The sequence below is a fragment of the Carcharodon carcharias genome, chromosome 12, assembly GCF_017639515.1.
Source record: "Carcharodon carcharias isolate sCarCar2 chromosome 12, sCarCar2.pri, whole genome shotgun sequence".
Lineage (NCBI taxonomy): Eukaryota > Metazoa > Chordata > Chondrichthyes > Lamniformes > Lamnidae > Carcharodon > Carcharodon carcharias.
The window spans coordinates 1,044,049-1,064,521 of record NC_054478.1 but is presented as its reverse complement, the minus strand read 5'-3'; the positions used below and the strand labels follow the sequence as shown (position 1 = coordinate 1,064,521).

Genomic DNA, 20,473 nt, shown 5'->3' with positions numbered 1-20,473 from the left:
GTTTGTGGGGGGAGGTGGGGAGTGGGTGTGGGGAGGGGGTGTGTGTGGGGAGGGGGTGTGTGGGGGGAGGTGGGGAGTGGGTGTGGGGAGTGGGTGTGGGGAGTGGGTGTGGGGAGTGGGTGTGTGGGGGGAGGTGGGGAGTGGGTGTGGGGGGAGGTGGGGAGTGGGTGTGGGGAGGAGCTGTGTGGGTGTGGGGAGTGGGTGTGGGGAGGGGGTTTGTGGGGGGAGGGGGCTGTGTGGGGGGAGGGGGTGTGTGGGGGGAGGTGGGGAGTGGGTGTGGGGAGTGGGTGTGGGGAGGGGGTGTGTGGGGGGAGGTGGGGAGTGGGTGTGGGGAGTGGGTGTGGGGAGTGGGTGTGTGGGGGAGGTGGGGAGTGGGTGTGGGGAGGGGGTGTGTGGGGGGAAGGGGTGTGTGGGGGGAGGTGGGGAGTGGGTGTGGGGAGTGGGTGTGGGGGAGGTGGGGAGTGGGTGTGGGGAGGGGGTGTGTGGGGGGAGGGGGTGTGTGGGGGGAGGGGGTGTGTGGGGGGAGGTGGGGAGTGGGTGTGGGGAGGGGGTGTGTGGGGGGAGGTGGGGAGTGGGTGTGGGGGGAGGTGGGGAGTGGGTGTGGGGAGGAGCTGTGTGGGTGTGGGGAGTGGGTGTGGGGAGTGGGGAGTGGGTGTGGGGAGTGGGTGTGTGGGGGAGGTGGGGAGTGGGTGTGGGGAGGGGGTGTGTGGGGGAGGTGGGGAGTGGGTGTGGGGAGGGGGTGTGTGGGGGGAGGGGGTGTGTGGGGGGAGGGGGTGTGTGGGGGGAGGGGGTGTGTGGGGGGAGTGGGTGTGGGGGAGGTGGGGAGTGGGTGTGGGGAGGGGGTGTGTGGGGGGAGGGGGTGTGTGGGGGGAGTGGGTGTGTGGGGGGAGTGGGTGTGGGGAGTGGGTGTGTGGGGGGAGGTGGGGAGTGGGTGTGGGGAGTGGGTGTGGGGAGTGGGTGTGGGGAGGGTGTGTGTTGGGGGAGGGGGCTGTGTGGGGGGAGTGGGTGTGGGGAGGGGGTGTGTGGGGGGAGGTGGGGAGTGGGTGTGGGGAGTGGGTGTGGGGAGGAGCTGTGTGGGTGTGGGGAGTGGGTGTGGGGAGGGGGTGTGTGGGGGGAGGGGGCTGTGTGGGGGAGGTGGGGAGTGGGTGTGGGGAGTGGGTGTGGGGAGGGGGTGTGTGGGGGGAGGTGGGGAGTGGGTGTGGGGAGTGGGTGTGGGGAGGGGGTGTGTGGGGGGAGGTGGGGAGTGGGTGTGGGGAGGAGCTGTGTGGGTGTGGGGAGTGGGTGTGGGGAGTGGGTGTGGGGAGGGGGTGTGTGGCGGGAGGGGGCTGTGTGGGGGAGGTGGGGAGTGGGTGTGGGGAGGGGGTTTGTGGGGGGAGGTGGGGAGTGGGTGTGGGGAGTGGGTGTGGGGAGGGGGTTTGTGGGGGGAGGTGGGGAGTGGGTGTGGGGAGTAGCTGAGTGGGTGTGGGGAGTGGGTGTGGGGAGGGGGTGTGTGGGGGGAGGGGGCTGTGTGGGGGAGGTGGGGAGTGGGTGTGGGGAGGGGGTTTGTGGGGGGAGGTGGGGAGTGGGTGTGGGGAGTGGGTGTGGGGAGGGGGTTTGTGGGGGGAGGTGGGGAGTGGGTGTGGGGAGTAGCTGTGTGGGTGTGGGGAGTGGGTGTGGGGAGGGGGTGTGTGTGGGGAGGGGGTGTGTGGGGGGAGGTGGGGAGTGGGTGTGGGGAGTGGGTGTGGGGAGGGGGTTTGTGGGGGGAGGTGGGGAGTGGGTGTGGGGAGTAGCTGTGTGGGTGTGGGGAGTGGGTGTGGGGAGGGGGTTTGTGGGGGGAGGGGGTGTGTGGGGGGAGGTGGGGAGTGGGTGTGGGGAGTGGGTGTGGGGAGGGGGTGTGTGGGGGGAGGTGGGGAGTGGGTGTGGGGAGGAGCTGTGTGGGTGTGGGGAGTGGGTGTGGGGAGGGGGTTTGTGGGGGGAGGGGGCTGTGTGGGGGGAGGGGGTGTGTGGGGGAGGTGGGGAGTAGTTGGTTTGGTGTTTAATGGGTGCTGTGCTCTCTAGGGTGATGATGAGTGCAGAGCGTGTGGACAGACTATGGGGCCTTTATTTCAAACTCTACTGCTTCCTGGATGTGGAGAATGTGGCCAAGAATGGAGTGGAATTTGCATTCATGTTCGAACAGGTGGGAGCTCAACCTAGTCTCTCAGGAACGAATGGTAACCAACTGATTCTACTGACTGGTTCAGTAATAAACTAGTTGATGGGTTAGTGACGAGCAAATGATGGATTTGTTAAACAGAGCAACTCATGGATCAGAACAGGTTTTATATTAACAATAGAAATCTGAATGAATGAAATCTTTTCAGCTCCATTTGCTGTCGTTTCCCATTGGATCAACAGCTGTGTTCATACAAAGGATGGACCCCACTCCAACCCCACCCCTCCCACCCCACCCCTACCACTCCCCCTGTGGACACCACACCCCACACCCCCTGGACCAAATACCACCCCACACAATCCCACCCCACCCTCCACTCTCCCTGGACCAGACAGCACACCCCACACCCCCTGGACCAAACACCACCCCACACAATCTCACCCCACCCCTACCACTCTCCCTGGACCAAACACCACCCCACACAATCCCACCCCACCCCTACCACTCTCCCTGGACCAAACACCACCCCACACAATCCCACCCCACCCTCCACTCTCCCTGAACCAGACAGCACACCCCACACCCCCTGGACCAAACACCACCCCACACAATCTCACCCCACCCCTACCACTCTCCCTGGACCAAACACCACCCCACACCCCCTGGACCAAACACCACCCCACACAATCCCACCCCACCCCTACCACTCTCCCTAGACCAAACACCACCCCACACCCCCTGGACCAAACACCACCCCACACAATCCCACCCCACCCCTACCACTCTCCCTGGACCAAACACCACCCCACACCCCCTGGACCAAACACCACCCCACACAATCCCACCCCACCCCTACCACTCTCCCTAGACCAAACACCACCCCACACAATCCCACCCCACCCCTACCACTCTCCCTGGACCAAACACCACCCCACACAATCCCACCCCACCCTCCACTCTCCCTGAACCAGACAGCACACCCCACACCCCCTGGACCAAACACCACCCCACACAATCCCAACCCACCCCTACCATTCTCCCTGGACCAGACACCACCCCACAACCTCTGGACCAAATACCACCCCACACAATCCCATCGTACCCCTATCACTCTCCCTGGACCAAACACCACCCCACACAATCCCACCCCACCCCTACCACTCTCCCTGGACCAAACACCACCCCACACCCCCTGGACCAAATACCACCCCACACAATCCCATCGTACCCCTACCACTCTCCCTGGACCAAACACCACCCCACACAATCCCACACCACCCCTACCACTCTCCCTGGACCAAACATCACCCCACACCCCCTGGACCAAATACCACCCCACACAATCCCACCGCACCCCTACCACTCTCCCTGGACCAAACACCACCCCACACAATCCCACCCCAGCCCTACCACTCTCCCTGGACCAGACCACTCTCCACACTAACTCCCCCCTCGGTTTTTCCATGCCCTTCTTGACTGTTTGCTTCCAGGTGCTCCAGTCAGCAGCGAGGATTTCCCAGGCATCGACTCTAATTCCAGTCAACTTGAGATCTCGCTTGCAGATATCCTTGTACCACAGACGCTGGTAACCTGCTGGTCTCATGCTGATAGCAAGTTGGCCACAGAGCATGTCTCTGGGGATGTGGCCGTCATCCATTCGGCTCTCATGACCCAGCCGTTGGAATCACTGCTGACTTGAGAGGGCTGGGGATCCCTGCATGTTGGTGTACGTCCATGTTCAGCACTCTGTCCTGCCAGGAGATGCCCAATATTCATCTGAGGCAATGGAGGTGGAAGCTGTTCAACCACTTTTCTTAGCCTGTATGAGTTATCCATGCTCACTGCTGTAAAGCAGGTTGCTGAGAACACAAGCCTGGTACACAGAGCTTTGTATTTTTGGTTATTTTGCTGTTGTCCACGCTTGACTTCTCAACTTTGACACAACAGCTGCAGCCTTGGCAGTCCTGGTGCTGATTTCAGCATCAAGGGACAGGTTGCTAGTAATTATTGATCGAAGGAATGTGAAGCTGTTGGTGATGTTGATGGAAGGTGGAGTCTCTATGTTCTGGCCTGTAACTTTGGTTTTCCTGACATTGATTGTCAGTCCAGGCTCCTCAGGCCCAGGAGAACCGATCTACAAGCTGCTGCAAGTGAGCTTCAGTGTGGGATGGCAGCACAGGATCATCAGCCAACAGCAACACACTGACTAGGACATTACACACTTTGGTCTTGGCATGCAGTCTTGCCAAATTGAACACCTTACCATCAGCTCTAGTATGTACCTTCATTTGAGTTACTAAAAGCATGGAGAAGAATATGCTGAAGAGAGTTGATGCCAGGACACAGCCTCGATTTACCGCACTGCTGATCCAAAAGCTTCCGATGTTGCTCCATTGTAACTGATGGAACTGTGAATACTCTCATGGGAAGAAGAAATGATGCCCAGGAGTCCAGGCAGGCAGCCTATTTTCCAGAGCAGGTTAAAGAGTCCCTCTCTGCTGACAGGTGGAAGGCCTTGGTTAGCTCAAGCCAATGTAGAGTGGTCTGCACCTTCACAACACTCCCCTGTTACTGCCAAAGTGAGAAAAGCATGTCCACCTACCAGCTCAGAAGCTGCATTCAAACTCAGGGTAGATGTGTGATGCAGGGTCTGCAACCTGGTCAGAGCAACGCAGGCCAAGACATCTCACACAATACTTTTTAAAAAATTTATTTCTTCTTGGGATGTGGGCATCACTGGCTAGGTCAGCATTTATTGCCCATCCCTAATTGCCCTTGACAGGGTGGTAGTGAGCTGCCTTCTTGAACTGCTGCAGTCCATGTGGTGTAAGTACACCCGCAGTGGTGTGAGGGAGTGAGTTCCAGGATTTTGACCCAGCGACAGTGAAGGAACAACGATATATTTCCAAGTCAGGATGGTGAGTGACTTGGAGGCGAACCTCCAGGTGGTGGTGTTCCCATGTGTGCTGCCCTTGTCCTTTTGATGGTTATTGTCGTGGGTTTGGAAGGTGCTGTCAAAGGAAGCCTTGGTGAATTCCTGCAGTGCATCTTGTAGATGGTACACACTGCTGTTACCGTGCATTGGTGGTGGAGGGAGTGAATGTCTGTGGATGTGGTGCCACCCAGCACCATAAGGAGATGCCTTGGTTATTGTTGGAGTCACTGAGATCCCCTTTGTTTTTGTACAAGGTGACTATTTTTGCATCTCACACATCTTGAGGCACAAAAGCTCAGGGAGATGCTGCAGCAGGGCTGGTTTTCCACTTTTGATGATTTCAGGTGGAATGTCATTATTTCCTGAGGCTTTCGAACTGGCGAGACAGTCACCGGCCTTGTTGAGTTCGACTATGTTGGTCTTGCTGTCCAGCTGCTCCATGATGGGAATGTCTGGGATGGCACTGAGAGTTTGAAAGGATTTTTTAAAAATCTTGCCGATTCCCTCCTGCCCCATAATATTGGCCAAGCCTTGTAGGTGGTACCTGCCCTTGTGTTGAAGTCCCCTAGAAGGTACAGTCCCTTGGTGCTGGAATTCTGTTGATGGTAGCTTCAAGTGCTTCATAGAATCAATCCTTGACATCTGGGATGGACGTGAGTGTTGGGGCATGGATGTACATGAGGTTAACTGGGTCCACGCCGTTTGACAAGCGAAGAGTAAGAAGTCTCACGGACCCTTCTCTGGAAGGATCAATCATTGCCAGTAGAATTTTTTTTACTGAGAAACCCTCTCCATACCCACATGTTGCCTCTTGGGTTCTCCCCTGCCAGAACATGTTGCATTTATCTTTAAGAGATCTACTTGGAGGCAGCCTAGTCTCTTGAAGTCCAACAATGTCTACACTGAGACTTGTAAGTTCTTTGTCAATCACGGCTGTCTTACATGCATCGTCAATCTGCAGAAGGCTATCGGTAAGGCCAACTCACATGGTCCTTTGTTAGGAACTAGAGTTAGTTTTAAGTAACATTTTTATTGGTGGGTGTTAGGAATAAGCTATAGCTTTTGTTTAAGTTTAATTTATATGTTTCATTTGTGAGTTAAAAGGGTGGAACCTGGGTGTAGTTTCATTTCGAGTTTTTCTCTGGGAGAATGTTGCCTGCAAGTATGTGGGTTCGTTTGTATACCTGCTTTTTAAAGAGGTTTTATGACATTCAAAGCTGTGTTATCAAGGGTGGGGGGGAAGTGGTTTCGGGAAGTTAAAACAAAGAAGAAAAACTGTGCTGTTGCCTAGCAACAGAAAACCTATAGAGAGATAGAGAGAAACAGTAAAGCAGTTTGAGTTCAGTTGGTCTGTAGATACCATAGGGTGAAGAAGCGGAACAGGAAAGAGAATTGCAGAGAGCAGATTTCCCAAAAGAACAGAAGTTCCAAAACTGGGTAGTGGGGACAGGAAAAGGTCCCAAGATAACAGCTAAGTCAAGGAAACGCGACAGGGAATCTGGAACAGATCTTGTTCAGTAAAGTTAAAGTAAGGAGCAGAGGAAAAGGCTCTGAATTAAAGAGAGAAAGCTGCAGAGAGCAGAATCAAGGCAATTGGGCTTGCGGGAAGCCAGAAGATCCAAGGAGACAACCAAGGGTTGGTGACACCTTACTACGGGCCTGTGAAGCAGTGGTGTTCTGTTGGCATGGCTGAGTATCTGAGAGAGAGAAAGCGTGGAAGGTAGAAGCTTGAATGCACATGGTGACCCAGGGGAGAGGAACATCGCAAGGAGAGGTCAAAACCCTGGAGATGGACCCTTGTGGAAGGCATCTGAAAGAAAGCATCATTTGGGAGAAGATAACAAAGTGAATTCTTCGAGAGATTGGAAACCCCCGTGTGAAAGATGGAGTCCAGTGAGACTGGTTGGCTCATGGTGTGACAAGCGTCTGGGGGAGTTGACACGAACAAGGAACAGGGAGGTCATTTAATAAGTTCATGGCTGATCTGATCGTAACCTGAAATCTACATCCCGCCTAACCCCGATAAACTATCGTCCCCTTGCTTATCAAGAAGCTATCCACCTCTGCCTTAAAAATATTCAAAGACTCTGCTTCCACCACCTTTTTAGGAAGAGAGTTCCAAAGGCTCAAAACCTTCTGAGTGAAAACATTTCTCCTCATCTCTGTTTTAAATGGGCAACCCCTTATTTTTAAACAGTGACCCCTAGTTCTAGATTCTCCCACAAGAATAAACATCCTCTCCACATCCACCCTGTCAAGAACCCTCAGGATCTTAAAGGTTTCAATCAAGTCGCCTCTCACTCTTCTAAACTCCAGCAGATACAAGCCTAGCATGTCTAACCTTTCCTCATAAGACAGTCCATCCATTCCAGATATTATTCTAGTAAACCTTCTCTGAATTGCTTCCAATGCATTTACATCTTTCCTTAAATAAGATGACCAACACTATAAACAGTACTCCAAATGTGGTCTTACTAGTGCCCTGTACAACTGAAGCATAACCTCCCTACTTTTATATTCAATTCCCCTCACAATAAATGATAACATTCTATTAGCTTTCCTAATTACTTGCTGTGCCTGCATACTAGCCTGTTGTGATTCATGCACTAGGACACCCGGATCCCTCTGCACTTTAGAGCTCTGCAATCTCCCACCACTTAGATCATATGCTTCTCTTTTAGTCTTCCTGCCAAAATGGTCAATTTCACATTTGCCCACATTATACTCCATTTGCCAGATCTTTGCCGATTTACTTAATCTATGTATGTCCCTTTGTAGCTTCCTTCTGTCCTCTTCACAATTTACTTTCCTACCTATCATTGTGTCATCAGCAAATTTTGCAACCATCCCTTCAATCCTTTCATCCAAGTCATTTGTATAAAAAGTTGAGATCCCAGCACTGACCTCTGTGACACACCACTCATCACACCTGCCCACCAGAAATGACCCATTTATGCCAACTCTCTGCTTCCTGTTAGCTAACCGATCTTCTATCCATGCCAATATGTTACCCCATACACCATGTGCTTTCATATTCTGCAATAACCTTTGATGTTGCATTTTATCAAATGCCTTCTGGAAATCTCAGTACAGTACATCCACTGGTTCCCCTTTATCCACAGCACATGTTACTCCTTCAAAGAACTCCAATAAATTGCTTAAAAATGATTTCCCCTTTACAAAACATGTTGACTCTGCCTGATTGCCTTGGATTTTTCTAAGTGCCTTGCTATAACATCTTTAATAATAGCTTCTAACATTTTCCCTATGACAGCTGTTAAGCTAACTAGCCTGTAGTTTCCTGCTTTCTGTCTCCCTCACTTTTTGAATAAAGAGGTTATATTTGCTATTTTCCAATCCAATGAAACCTCCCCTGAACCTAGACAATTTTGAAAAATTAAAACTAGTGCATCAACTATCTCACTAGCCACTTTCTTCAAGACCTTAGGGTGAAGTCCATCCGGACGTGGGGACTTGTCAGCCCGCAGCTCCAACAATTTGCTCAATACCACTTTCCTAGTGATTGTAAGTTTCCTGAGTTCTTCCCTCCCTTCCAGTTCCTGTTTTGCAGCTATTTCCGGGATGTTACCCAAATCCTCTAAAGTGAAGACCGAAGGAAAATATCTGTTTAATTCATCCATCACCTCCCCACTTTCCATTATCAATTCCCCGGGCGCACTTTCTATTAGACTAAAGCTCACTTTGTTAACTCTTTTCTTATTTAAATATCTATAGAAACACTTACTATCCGTCTTTATGTTTCTAGTTAGTTTTCTCTCATACTCTAATTTTTCCCTCCTTATTAATCTTTTTGTCATTCTTTGCTGTTCTTTATATTCTGTCTAATCTTCTGACCTATCACCCGTCTCTGCGTAATTATATGCTTTTTCTTTAAGTTTGATAGGGTCATTAACTTATTTAGTTAACCACGAATGGTGGGCCCTCCCCTTGGAATGTTTCTTTTTCATTGGAATATATATATATTCTGTGTAATCTGAAACATCCCTTTAAATGTCTGCCTCTGTTGACCTATCCCTTAACATCATTTTCCAGCTCACTTTAGTTAGCTCTGCTTTCATGCCCTCATAATTGCCCCTATTTAAGTTTAAAATATTATTCTTAGACCCACGTCTCCTCCCCTTCAAACAGAATATAAAATTGAATCATATTATGATCCCTGCTACCTAAGAAAATCACAATCACCAGGGAAGTGGTACTGAGTAAATTGTTGGAGCTGTGGGCTGACAAATCCCCGGGTCCGGATGGACTTCATCCTAGGGTCATAAAAGAAGTGGCTAGTGAGATAGTTGATGTGTTGGTTTTAATTTTCCAAAATTCCCTCAATTTGGGGAAGGTTCTATTACATTGGAAAATACTGAATGTAACTCTTTTATTCAAAAAGGGAGGGAGACAGAAAGTAGGAAACTACAGGCCAGTTAACCTAACATCTGTTGTAGGGAAAATGTTAGAAGCTGTTATTAAAGATATTGTAGCAGGGCACTTAGAAAAATTCAAGGCAATCAGGCAGAGTCAACATGGTTTTGTAAAAGGGAAATCATGTTTAACAATTTATTGAAGTTCTTTGAAGGAGTCACATGTGCTGTGGATAAAGGGGAACCGGTGGATGTACTGTACTTAGATTTCCAGAGGCATTCGATAAAGTGCCACATCAAAGGTTATTGCAGAAAATAAAAGCTCATGGTGTAGGGGGTAACATATTGGCATGGATAGAAGATCGACTAGCTAACAGGAAGCAGAGAGTAGGCATAAAAGGGATCAAAGGAAATGCCAAACAATTATAGGCCTGTTAGTCTTACATCGGTGGTGAGCAAATTAGTAGAATCAATCCTGAGAGATAGGATTAACTGTCATGTGGAAAGGCATGGACTAGTCAGGGATGGTCAGCGTGGAAAGGAAGGTCTTGCCTTACAAATTTGATTGAATTCTTTGAGGAAGTGACAAGAAGGGTTGAGGAAGGTAGCGCAGTGGATGTTATGTACATGGATTTTAGCAAGGCATTTGACAAGGTCCCACATGGCAGATTGGTCAGGAAAGTAAAAGCCTATGGGATTCAGGGCAATGTGGCAAACTGGATAAAAGGTTGGCCTTGTAACAGGAAACAAAGGGTAATGGTCGATGGATGCTCTTGTGAATGGAAAGTTGTCTCAAGTGGTGTCCCACAGGACTCGGTGTTGGGACCCTTGCTGTTTGTGTTATAAATTAATGATTTGGACATGGGGGGGCACAATTGGGAAATTTGCAGATGACACAAAGATTGGCCGAGTAGTGGATAGGATAGAGGATAGTCATAATCTCCAAAATGATATAGATGGGTTGGTGCAGTGGGCGGTAAAGTGGCAGATGGATTTTAGCATAGAGAAGTGTGAGGTCATACATTTAGGGAGGTCAGACAGTTACAAGGAATACTCAATAAATGGGAATATACTAAGAGGGGTAGATGAAGTGAGAGATCTTGGCATACAAGTACACAGGTTCCTGAAGGCAGCAGTTCAAGTAGACAAGGTTGTAAAGAAGGCATATGGAATGCTCTCCTTCATTGGCAGAGGTACAGAATATAAAAGTAAGGATATAATGTTGGAATTATATAAAACACTGGTGAGGCCACAACTGGAGTGCTGAGTGCAGTTCTGGTCACCACATTACAAGAAGGATGTAATAGCTCTGGAGAGAGTGCAGAGGAGGTTTACAAGAATGTTGCCAGGGTTAGAAAAGTGTAGCTACGAGGAAAGATTGGATAGTTTGGGGTTATTTTCCTTAGAACAAAAAAGACTGAGAGGTGACTTGATTGAGGTGTACAAAAATATGAGGGGAATAGATAAGAGTGGTCAGGATAAAATTGCTTCCCTTGGTGGAGAATTCTAGAACCAGGGGACATAGATTCAAGATAAGTGGCAGAAGGGGTAGGGGGGACATGAGGAAGAACTTTTTTACACAGAGAGTACTGGGTGTCTGGAATTCACTGCCCAAGTTGGTGGTAGAGGCAGAAACTCTAAACTCTTTTAAAAAGTACCTGGATCTTCACCTAAAGTGCTGTAAGCTGCAGGGCTATGGGCAGGTGCAGGAAGGTGGGATTAGAAAGGGCAACTGGGTGTCCTCGGGCTGGCATGGACAAGATGGGCCGAATGGTCCTTCTGTGCTGTAACTTTTCTATGGTTCTATGGTTCTATAAGGGTCATTTTCTGGTTGACAGGATGGTGTACCACAGGAATCAGTGCTGGGGCCTCAACTTTTCACAATTTATATAAATTACTTGGATGAAGGGACTGAAAAAATTATTGCTAAATTCGCTGATGACACAATAATAGGTGGGAAAGTAAATTGTAAAGAGGATGTAAGGAGGCTACAAAGTGACATAAAGAGGTTATGTGAGTGGGCAAAAGTCTGGCAAATGGAATATAATGTGGGCAAACGTGAAGCTGTCCATTTTGGCAGGAAGAATAAAATGAAGCATATTATCTAAATGATGAGAGATTGTAAAGCTCTTAGATTCAGAGGGATCTGGGTGTCCTGGTGCATGAATCACAAAAGGTTAGTTTGCAGGTGCAGCAGGTAATTAGGAAAGCTAATAGAATGTTATAGTTTATTGTGAGGGGAATTGAATACAAAAGTAGGGAGGTTATGCTTCAGTTGTACAAGGCATTGGTGAGACCACATCTGGAGTATTATGTACAGTACTGGTCTCCTTATTTAAAGAAAGACGTAAATGTGTTACAAGCAATTCAGAGAAGGTTTACCAGACTAATACCTGGAATGGGCGGGTTGTCTTATGGGGAAAAGCTGGACAGGTTAGGCTTGTATCAGCTGGAGTTTAGAAGAGTAAGAGTGACTTAACTGAAGCCTTTAAGATCCTGAGGGGTCTTGACAGGGTGGATGTAGAGAGGATGTTTCCTCTAGTGGGAGATTCTAGAACTAGAGGTCACTGTTTAAACTTAAGGGGTCGTTCATTTAAGACGGAGATGAGGAGAAATCTTTTCTCTCAGGGGGTTGTGAGTCAATGGAATTCTCTTCCTTAAAAGGCGGTGGAAGCAGAGTCTTTGAATATTTTTAAGGCAGAGCTAGGTAGATTCTTGATTAACAAGGGGGTGAAAGGTTACCAAGGGTAGGCGGGAATGCGGGGTTGAGGTTGCATTCAGATCAGCCATGACCTTATTGAATGGTGGAGCAGGCTCGAGGGGCCCAGTGCCCTACTCCTGCTCCTAATTCGTATGCTCTCTGGTTGGCTCCAGAACATGCTGTTCTAAGAAACTATCCAGAAAACATTCTATGAGCTATTCATCTATGCTACCTTTGCCCACTGGATTTTTCCAGTCTATATGTAGATTAAAATCCCCATGATAATTGCTGTACATTTCTAACAAACTCCCATTATCTCGTCTTGTGTACTCTATGCGACTGTGTAGTTACAATTAGGGGGCCTGGACACCAACTCTCATAATTGACACTCTTTAAGCCTTCCTCTTTGACCAAACTTTTGGTCCTCCTGACCTAATGTCTCCTCATGTGATTCGGTGTCAGATTTTGTTTGAAGCGCTCCTGTAAAGTACCTTTGGGTGTTTCGTTATGTTAACACATGCTGTGTGTTGAGGGACATGACTAGCAGTGTAGAGGCTAGTGTTATAACGTGGCTTCTTTAGATGTCTTCTTTATTGTTAACCTTTAATTATTTACAGATCCCAGGTTACTGTCATGCATGGTGCTGCTACTCCATGCAGGCTGCTTCCAGACGGTTCTCTCTAGACTGCTCTCTCTCTGCCTATTACCATGCAGCTCTGTGCAGCATACCGTGGGTGGGACTATTTTCCAGTCCCACATTAACCCTTGCTATGCTGAGCACTGTTACATTACAATGGCATCCAGGCACATACTACAACATACAACATCCCCCTTTCCTCTCAAAAGAAAATTTCCCTCCCCCACCTCAAGCCTCTGACTTTACAAATTCAGATTTGAGGCTTGGCAGTTCTTCCACATCTCTCTCTGTCACACTTGAGGGAACAGTAGCAGTACTCTGTTTCTGGTACTTGGTTGCCTCCATTTGATTTGCCTTTTGTGCTCTTTCAAGTTACGTTTCTCTTTATTAACAATCTGTTGGCTTTTTCTTTGGACACTGTGCATGTCCCATTTCTTCCGAGGGGAATGTGCACTCCATTCATTCCTAGAGTGGACTTGAGTTTTGTTTTTCCATGGAGTCTTCCATGTTCTTGCTGGATGCATACGTTTCGCAAATGGAACCTTCATTTCCACTTGTTGCACAATCTCAGCCAAACATTTGTTGCTGTTTTATTTTCAAATTGTTTTGCAAGCTTATGATTCTTTTAATTCAGCTCAGATTTTTCTTCTTCTAGTTCCTTGCGCTTCAGTGTCGGAGTTATATTTTCCTATCTCACTTCTGTCTTTTCTTTCTCTGTCTGCAGCAGAACTTTGTCCTTGTCCTTCATTTTGGATTGACTGTTGGCCAGGTCTGTTTCCAGTGGAGTCTTAACTTGTTTTAGTTCTGTAATTGTGCTACTTATGGCTTCATTATCCACTCACAGTTTGGAATGTTCTACAGCTTTTCCTTTCAATATCTCCTTTTCTCCATTCAACAGCTTCGTCAGCTCTTCAGTTTGTTTCTTGTAGTGCTCAGCTTCTTCCTGGAATATGGAACATTGCTGAGCCTTCTCTGTCAACTGGTGCTTCAGCTTGTTCTGAGTGACATTAAATTCATTTTGCTTCTCTTTGGAATGTTCCAGAGGAACAAACTTTGACCTGAAGGATTCTTGTAGCGTGTGAAGGTCTGTCAACAGGTTTTCCTTTTCTCCGTGAAGCTCGCTTGCTTCATCTTGAGTTTTCCTGTAATTCCAGAAAGTCTCGAGTTTCTTCTGTCGTTTAAGACAGTCTTTATATCTTCATGCTGCTGGAAGGTTAAGCATTCTTTTTGCATTTGATCTTGAAGGGCAATCAACAGTTCTGTGAACTGTTTATTTTCTTGTTGACCTCGTGCCAACTCACTCTGGGTGTCAGTGCATCGTCTCGTTGACTCAGCTTGAATCTGGTGCTTTGAATTTTCCAGTTCAACTCTGATGTGAACATTTTCCTGTAGAACAGTTTCATTTATTTTCTGCAAGTTTTCTTCTACTGAGTTCCCTCAGATAGCTTCCCTTCATTCTCAGTCATCCGCTCACTCTGCACTGCCATCTACTGTTGCAGTTTGTGTACCATGTCAGCATTTTCAAGAAACTATTTCTGAGCCTTTCGGCTGCTTCTCAGCCTTTTCTTTCTTCTGCGCTAAACTCTTTGGCTCGTGCATCTTATTGCACTGACATGCTTGGCAACCACCTTATGGTTAACTTGAAGATTGCCTCTCTCACTCTGAGGTCTTTTGTTGCCCTCAGACTGTGGTTTCTGGTTGCCCTTGGCATTTTATTGGGAGTTGCCCTATCTCTGCGATCTCTTGTTGCCCTCGGCGTTTTATTTTGAATTGCCTTCTCTCCAGGGTCTCGTCCAATTTTTTGCCCATGGCCATTTGATTTTTCTTGTAATTACAGCTTTAAATGTCATTGCCCCTTGAAGACTGTCAGTGCAATAACCATTTCTTTCCATTCAGGCTGTATTTGCTAGCATACAGTTGGTTTTCCTCTGTTTTTCTTTGAATCTTGTTGCTGGGGAGATTTTTGGTTTATTTAAAAGAAAACTTTGCAGGTGCTGTACTTTACAACAAATGTATCAATGCAAGTACAGAGTGTTGCAGCTTTTTGTGCTGCAATGGGATTGAAACCTGACTATACTTATCTTAAAATGAGTGTTTGAAGCTATTTCCTTCCGGTTTAGAGTTTTAAAACTAAGATATCAGCATTTCCAAAATGTTTGGAAGGATTGTTCTTACAATCTGTGTTGTAAATCTGCAGGAACTTCTAAAACAGAGGCAAGTCATTCCTCTGTAGAGGAGGCTTAGGGACCCAACTGAAAAGGGTTCCCTTTTTCTTAAACTCTGCAGGCTTTTTCCTCTTTTTTAAACTGCTCCTCTCTTTACTCTGCAGTCTTTTTTTCCTGCGGTTTTTTTAAAACATTTTTTTAACTTCAGCCAAGCAACCATATGTTGTGGTGTTGCCGTAGTCCCCTCTGCTGCTCTCTTTCAGCTGCACGATGGATATGCTGAGCCCTGTAACTGCCACCTATTCTAAAATGTAAAATGTACAGCTTCTTTTTTGTATTTTTGCTCACCATCTTGTAAACTGTCCAGCTCCTATGAGTCTGTGTCTCTCAGGGTCTTGCAATTTTCCATAGTGTTGCTCACCCTACTTGTGATCTGAGCCATTGTTTTGCTCTGCGTCACTCAGGGGCCTTGCAATTTTTGTTGTTGCGCTCACATGTCTTTGTGATCTGAGCAGGCTTTTCTCTTTTTTACTCTATGCCACAGGTCAGGGTGGGTGGGAAGGGTCTTGCAATGGACCTCCACTCACTCTGGTGGATTCCTCAACTCCTAAGTCTGCAGCAAAGCTTCTTCAACTGTTTCTTAGGCACCGTATCTCTGGTTTGGTTTCAGCTGCTTTTAGTTTCTCAAATCTTCGGATGCTGTTCTGGGTTCAATGTTTAAAATGCCACATTTCATCTCACCACTGATGTGATATCTTTTAGAAGCGACCACTGCTGCCAACCATGTTGTAATAAGGTGCCAGCTGCGAGGTCTCTTGTTTTTTATTTGTTCATGGAATGTGGCTAGGCCAGCATTTATTGTCCACCCTTAATTGAGAGGGCATTTAAGAGTTAACCACATGTATGCCAGGCCAGATAAGGGCAGCAGATTTCCTTCCCGAAAGGCCATTCGTGAACCAGTTGGGGTTTTTACAACAATGAGAAATGGTTTCGTGGTCATCATTAAACGTTTAATTCCAGATTTTTATTGAATTCAAATTTCACCATCTGCTGTGGTGGGAGTTGAACCCGAGCATTACCCTGGGTCTCTGGAATTCTAGTCCACTGACAATACCACTATGCCACCTTTAACTATTTATAGATCCCAGGTTATAATCATGCATGGTGCTGCTTCTCCATGCAGATTCCTCGTAGAGCGTTCTTTCTAGATTGTTCTCTCAGTCTACTACCATGTGACTCTATACATCATACCATGGGCAATGCTATTCTCCAGTCCCACATTAACCCTTGCTTTGCTGAGCACCTTTGCATTACAATGCCATTAAGCACATACTACAACATGCAACAGCTATGAGGAAATATCAACACTAAGACATAGGGACTCAAACAGCAAAAGCACGGGAATGGCATTAGGTGAATTGCTCCTTCGGAGAGCCAGCACAGACATGACAGGCTGAATGGCCTCCTTCTGTGCTGCAACCATTCTCTGATTCTATGCCACTGGGACTGCAGCAATTCAAGAAGGTGGCTCACCACCATCTTTTCAAAGGCAATAAATGCTGGCCAAGCCAGTGCCACTCACATCCTGAGAATGAATGAACTGTACCTGGCATCCTCAGGAGACTCAGCGACGATGTGATAGGTTCTCTCACCCGTCACTACATCCAGAGCATTTTCCTTCTCCCCATTGTCCACAATCTCTCTGCAAAAGACAGTGAAACAATTCAATAATAAACCATCAAAGTCAGCAGGAAATGTAGTAAACAATGAGGAGGATAGTAACAGAGTTCAGGAGGACACAGACAGAGTGGTGAGATGGGCAGGCACACTGAAGATGAAGTTTATGGTAGGGAAGTATGAAGTGATGCATTATGGAAGGAAAAATGAGGAGAAGCAATATAAACCAGATGGTACAATTTTAAAGGGGGCACAGGGACAGAGAGAGCTGGGTGTTCACACACACTAGTCATTGAAGGTGCTCGGACAAGTTGAGAAGGTTGTTAAAAAAAGGATTTGGGATCCTTGGCTTTATTACCAGAGGAATAGATTACACAAAGTAAGGAAGTTATAATAAACCCTTTTATAAATCACTGGTTAGACCCCAGCTGGAGGATTGTGTCCAATTCTGGGTCCTACACTTTAGGAAGGACGTCAAGGCCTTGGAGAGGGTGCGGAGGAGATTTACCAGGATGAGAGCAGGGATGAGGGACTTCAGTTAATGTGGAGAGACTGGAGAAGCTGGGATTGTTCTCCTTAGAGCAGAGAAGGTTAAGGGAAGATTTAACAGAGGTGCTCAGAATCATAAAATAGTAAATAAGGAGAAACAGTTTCCAGTGGCAGGCAGGTCGGAAACCAGAGGGTCACAGATTGAAGAGAATCAATAAAAGAACCAGAGGGAGAGATGAGAGATATTTTCTTTTCCACAGTGGGTTGTTGTGATCTGAAATGAGCTGCCTGAAAAGGCGGTGGAAACTGATTCAACAGGAACTTTTGAAAGGGAATTGGATAAGTAGTTGAAAAAGAAACATCGCTCTTTTGAAGAGGTGGCGCAGGGACATAATAGGCTGAATGGCCTTATTCTGTGCTGCATCATTGGGCTGAAGATTATGGGGTGGGGGGAGGGCTTGCGGAAGCTGCTCCACACAGGCACATCCTGCAGCCATAACCTAAACAAGGGCCGACTGGAACTTCTGCCCCTCACTGGGGAGGAAGTCCCACCCTCAGGAGCTGCCGGCCAATTTGATTAGCCAATCCAATTAGCCAATCCTGGTTATAGGTTATTCAGACGAGATAGACAGAGCGATAGAAGAGAAGGGGGTGGGGGGTTTAAATAATGATCAAGGAATCAATTATAGCAGAGAAGAGGGATGATATTTTGAAAGGATCATTAGATGAAGCCATTTGGGTAAAAGTAAAAAACACAAAAGGGGCAAGCACGCTGTTGGGTGTGTACTACAGGCCCCAAACAGTCAGGGAGAGGTAGAGGACCAAATATATAATCAAATTTCAGAGAAGTGTAAGAATAATAGAGCAGTAACAGAGAATTTTAACCACCCGGAAATTAACTGGGATAGTTTTAGTGTGCAAAGTAGAGAGGGAGCAAAATTCTTAAGTTGCATCCAGGAGAACTTTTTTAGCCAGTACGTAGAAAGCCCAACAAGGGAGGGGACAGTTCTGGACCTAATATTCGTAAATGAGCCTGGGCAGGTGGAAGGCAAATCAGTAGGGGAGCATTTTGGAGACAGCGACCATAACTCAGTTAGATTTAGGATAGTTATGGAAAAGGATAAGGTTGCCGGGAATAAAAGTTCTAAACTGGGGAAAGGCTAATTTTATTAAAATGAGATACGATTTGGCCCAAGTGGACTGGGAGCAGCTACTTGCAAATAAAACTGTGTCTGAGCAGTGGGAGGCATTCAAGGAGGAAATAGCGAGAGTATAGGGCAAATATGTTCCCATAAAGACAAAGTGGGAGACCAAGCCTGGAGAATCCTGGATGTCAAGGGACATAAAGATTAGGATTAAGAAAAAAAGAGAAGCTTATGGCAGATAGCAAGGGCTCAATACAGCAGAGTCTCTAGAGGAGTATAAAAAGTGCAGAGGGGAACTTAAAAAGGAGATTAGGAAAGTTAAGAGAATGCATGAGAAAGCATTGGTAGGTAGAATAAAGGAAAATCCAATGGGTTTTTTAAATATATAAAGCGCAAGGGAATAACTAGGGAAAGAATAGGGCCAACTAGGGACCACAGAGGTAATCTGTGTGGACCCGGAAGAAGTGGGTACAATCCTCAATGAATACTTTGCACTGGTCTTCACAATGGAAAAGGACGCGCAGGTATAGACATTAGGGTGGAGGACTGTGAAATATTAGAGGAAATTAACATAGGGAGAGAGGAGTAGTAGCAGGTTTAGCGACCTTAAAAGTAGATAAACCCGCAGGCCCGGATGAGATGTATCCCAGGCTGTTGAGGGAGGCAAGGAAAGAGATATCAGGGGCCCTGGCAGTAATTTTCAAATCCTCTTTGGCCACAGGTGAGGTGCCAGAGGACTGGAGGACCTCTAACATTGTCCCATTATTAAAAAAAGGAGGAAGGGATAGACCAGGAAATAACAGGCCAATCTATCTAACCTCGGTGGGGAAGTTACTAGAAAGAATTCTGAGGGACAGAATATATCTGCAATTGGAGAGACACAGATTAATCAGGGATAGTCAGCATGGATTTGTTAAGGGAAGGTCATGTTTAACAAATTTGATCGAGTTTTTTGAGGAGGTAACCAGGAGTGTTGATGAGGGTAATGCATTTGATGTGGTCTACATGGATTTTAGCAAGGCTTTTGATAAGGTCCCTCATGACAGACCAATTAAGAAAGTAAGAGACCACGGGATCCAAGGCAAGGTGGCACGTTGGTTCCAAAATTGGCTGAAAGGCAGGAAGCAGAGGGTATCGTAGAGGGATGTTTCTGTGACTGGAAGCCTGTTTCCAGTGGGGTTCCACTCGGCTCGGTGCTGGGTCCCTTGCTGTTTGTGGTGTATATAAATGATTTGGACTTAAATGTGGGGGATATGATCAAGAAGTACGCGAATGACATGAAAATTGGTAGGGTGGTAAATAGTGAGGAGGATAGCCATAAACTACAGGAGGATATCAATGGACTGGTCAGGTGGGCAGAGCAGTGGTAAATGGAATTCAACCCGGAAAAGCGTGAGGTAATGCACTTGGGGAGGACTAATAAGGCAAGGGATTACACTATGAATGGTAGGACCCTGGAAAGTACTGAAGATCAGAGGGGCTTGGGTGTGCATATCCACAGATCCCTGAAGGTAGCAGGACAGGTAGATAAGATGGTTAAGAAGGCATTTGGATACTTGCCTTTATTAGCTGAGGCATAGAATACAAGAGCAGGGAGGTTATGCTGGAACTGTATAAAACGCTGGTTAAGCCACAACTGGAGTACTGTGTGCAGTTCTGGTCATCACATTATAGGAAGGATGTGATTGCACTGGATTGGGTGCAGAGGAGATTTACCAGGATGCTGCCTGGGCTGGAAGGTCGGAGCTATGAGGAAAGATTGGATAGGCTGGGGTTGTTTTCCTTGGAGCAGCGAAGGTTGAGAGGGGACCTGATAGAGGTTGGTAAGATTATGAGGGGAATAGATAGGGTGGATAGGAAGGCGCTTTTTCCATTAGCAGAGGAGTCAATTACCAGGGAGCATAGATATAAGGTAAGAGATAGAAAGCTAAGAGGGGAGTCGAGGAGGAATTTTTTCACCCAGAGGGTGGTGGGAATCTGGAACTCACTGTCTGAAAGGGTGGTTGAGTCAGAAACTCTCGTAACATTTAAGAAGTATTTAGATATTCACTTGCATTGCCATAGTCTCCAGGGCTATGGGCCAAGCGCTGGAAAATGGAATTAGAGTAGTCAGATCTTTGTTAACTGGCACAGACACGATGGGCCAAATGGCCTCCTTCAGTGCTGTAAACGTCTTTGAGTCTATGAGAATAGCTCCATCAGGCCCAGCACTGCCAA

General features: G+C 47.2%; 1 protein-coding gene across 1 annotated transcript in view; it reads right to left on the bottom strand.

Moving 5' to 3' along the window:
* The window catches only part of myo10l3 (myosin X, like 3), a 383,661-nt gene that overhangs the window by 84,880 nt on the left and 278,308 nt on the right, over positions 1 to 20,473 (bottom strand). The window contains exon 28 of the mRNA XM_041201628.1: positions 16,552 to 16,647. Coding sequence (XP_041057562.1) covers positions 16,552 to 16,647 — 96 coding nt within the window. The remainder of the gene's footprint in view (positions 1 to 16,551; positions 16,648 to 20,473) is intronic.